At 38.0% G+C, this 1,960-nt stretch overlaps 1 protein-coding gene and 1 non-coding gene across 2 annotated transcripts; both read left to right on the top strand.

The window, feature by feature from the left end:
• The first annotated feature begins 141 nt into the window (after positions 1 to 141).
• LOC115925277 lies at positions 142 to 221 on the top strand. The gene has a single exon (XR_004064607.1). It is a non-coding gene; the product is annotated as a small nucleolar RNA SNORD36 (small nucleolar RNA).
• A 372-nt stretch (positions 222 to 593) lies between these two features.
• Positions 594 to 1,640, top strand: LOC115925238 (60S ribosomal protein L7a-like; the record flags this gene model as incomplete). Its single annotated transcript, XM_030988880.1, has 2 exons — positions 594 to 743; positions 1,462 to 1,640. Coding segments are annotated over 2 exons (314 nt in total), but the record flags the coding sequence as incomplete, so codon positions are not given.
• Positions 1,641 to 1,960: the final 320 nt, after the last annotated feature.

The following is a 1,960-nucleotide window of genomic DNA, read 5'->3' as shown; positions in this document are numbered from 1 at the left end:
AGGCTGTGATATGATTTGATGTTCAAGAAACTTAGCAGCTCCAATTTGTATTAGTTTAGCATCATATTAAATTCACCTTTTCTTATACTTTTAACTGAACTTGAAAAAGCTTTCTTATGACTGTGGTCTTGTGTTATCGCTCTACTATGATGTATCAACAGAATTTCTTCACCTGAGACAAATCATGAAGAGAAAAGCCAACCTTTTTAAAACTGAGTAGAGCATGAAAGGTTCATTTCATTATTCAGTGGTGGAAAGTATATAAAGAAAACAGTGGAGTGTTTAAGAAAAAGTTTTGCTCAGTGTGCCATTTTCAATCTTAATTAATATTGGATAAAGTTGCAGAGTTGTGTGCACGGCACTTTGAAACATTTCTGTGTGTCTTGATTGAAAGAAATCAAGCTATGCAAAGACAAGTCCACTACATTTGCCATTTTATGTCACATGCAAGCTGCAGTAAACCATCAACCTGATACACACATACATACAGGACAAACTACCTTGGACTTGCCCCATAAACAGCCATAATTTTGTGCTGTCTATAAATTTGTAATGTTCATATTATATTTTTTCTCTGATTCATAATCTCCCAGGCAATGAGGTCCAGCCAAAGAGGGACCTGTCCCGCTTTGTCCTCTGGCCCAAGTATGTACGCCTCCAGCGCCAGAAGGCTGTCCTTTACCAGCGTCTGAAGGTTCCTCCTTCCATCAACCAGTTCAGCCAGGCTCTCGATAGACAAACAGGTAAAATATCCTTTTCAATCGATTCTAATTCATGAAGATCTTATTTTTGACTCGGTGTTGATAGAGAAACGGGTAAAATATCATCTTCAATCCTGTTTTAATATCGATTTTAATTGATGAAGATCTTATTTGTTAATCTGTGTTTTGGATGGATCTAGAATTCATGCACCTTGTTTATCATGGATTTCTCATTTTCTGCGCTTATTTTCGAAGGGACTGATTGGCACTATGGGTGATGGTAAATTCAGATGGCAGCCATAGGGTTTAGAGAATTGAAGTACATGTAGATGTTTCTATTTGGCAATCTTTTTTTAGGTGTTTTCAGAGCCAAATGACATAACTATAATTTCATCATTCATTAACATTCGGAAACGAGAAAAAGGTACAAAGTGAAAGAGTAGTACTTAAATGTAACTTGATGTGATATTTTCAAATACCCTCAGGGGGGTGTTTCACAATTACAGATTTTCAGGCTACAATGGCTCTCCATAATGTTTTAGACTTAAAGTTCGCCTTAGGATTTGTGAACCCGCCCTAGTCTTCATAAAGTTTTCCATACTTAATCAAGTCAATGATGCTTTTGAGTATTGCTATATGAGAAAGTGATTACAAACATAACCCCCTCTGAGACTTGATGGAAGTACCAAATCGTCCAAATTTTTATTTGAAACATTATGTTGCTATAATTTGTGATTCCCTTTTAACCTATGCATTCCAGCTACACAGCTGTTTCGTCTGATGCACAAGTACCGCCCCGAGACCAAGCAGGAGAAGAAGGCCAGGCTCAGGGCCCGTGCCGAGGATCGCGTCAAGGGACGTGAAGAGGTTCCCACTAAGCGTGAAGCTCGCATCATGTCCGTGTCAACACTGTCACCCGTTTGATCGAGTCCAGAAAGCTCAGCTTGTTGCCATTGCTCATGATGTCGAACCCATCGAGGTTTGTGACTCCTTTCTTTTAATTTTCTTTGGAATTGATAGATGTACCATTCTTCATCTTAATGCAACACCAAGGTGGATTTTAAATGCTGTTTTGTCAAGAGTAGAGGTATGCCTCATTTTCATAGAACTTATCGTTTGGGCTCCTGAATAGACCAGTTTATACATGTGTACTTTTAGCTGCCTCAACTGTTGCAATGATATAAGAAATTTTACTGTTTTAAAATTCTGCAAACCATATAAATCTGTCATGTTATAGTTGAAAACATCTCTTCCGCAAT

This window comes from Strongylocentrotus purpuratus, unplaced genomic scaffold, assembly GCF_000002235.5.
Source record: "Strongylocentrotus purpuratus isolate Spur 01 unplaced genomic scaffold, Spur_5.0 spur5_contig_638, whole genome shotgun sequence".
Classification (NCBI taxonomy): Eukaryota; Metazoa; Echinodermata; class Echinoidea; order Camarodonta; family Strongylocentrotidae; genus Strongylocentrotus; species Strongylocentrotus purpuratus.
The sequence above is the reverse complement of the archived record's forward strand: the minus strand, read 5'-3'. Positions and strand labels throughout refer to the sequence as shown.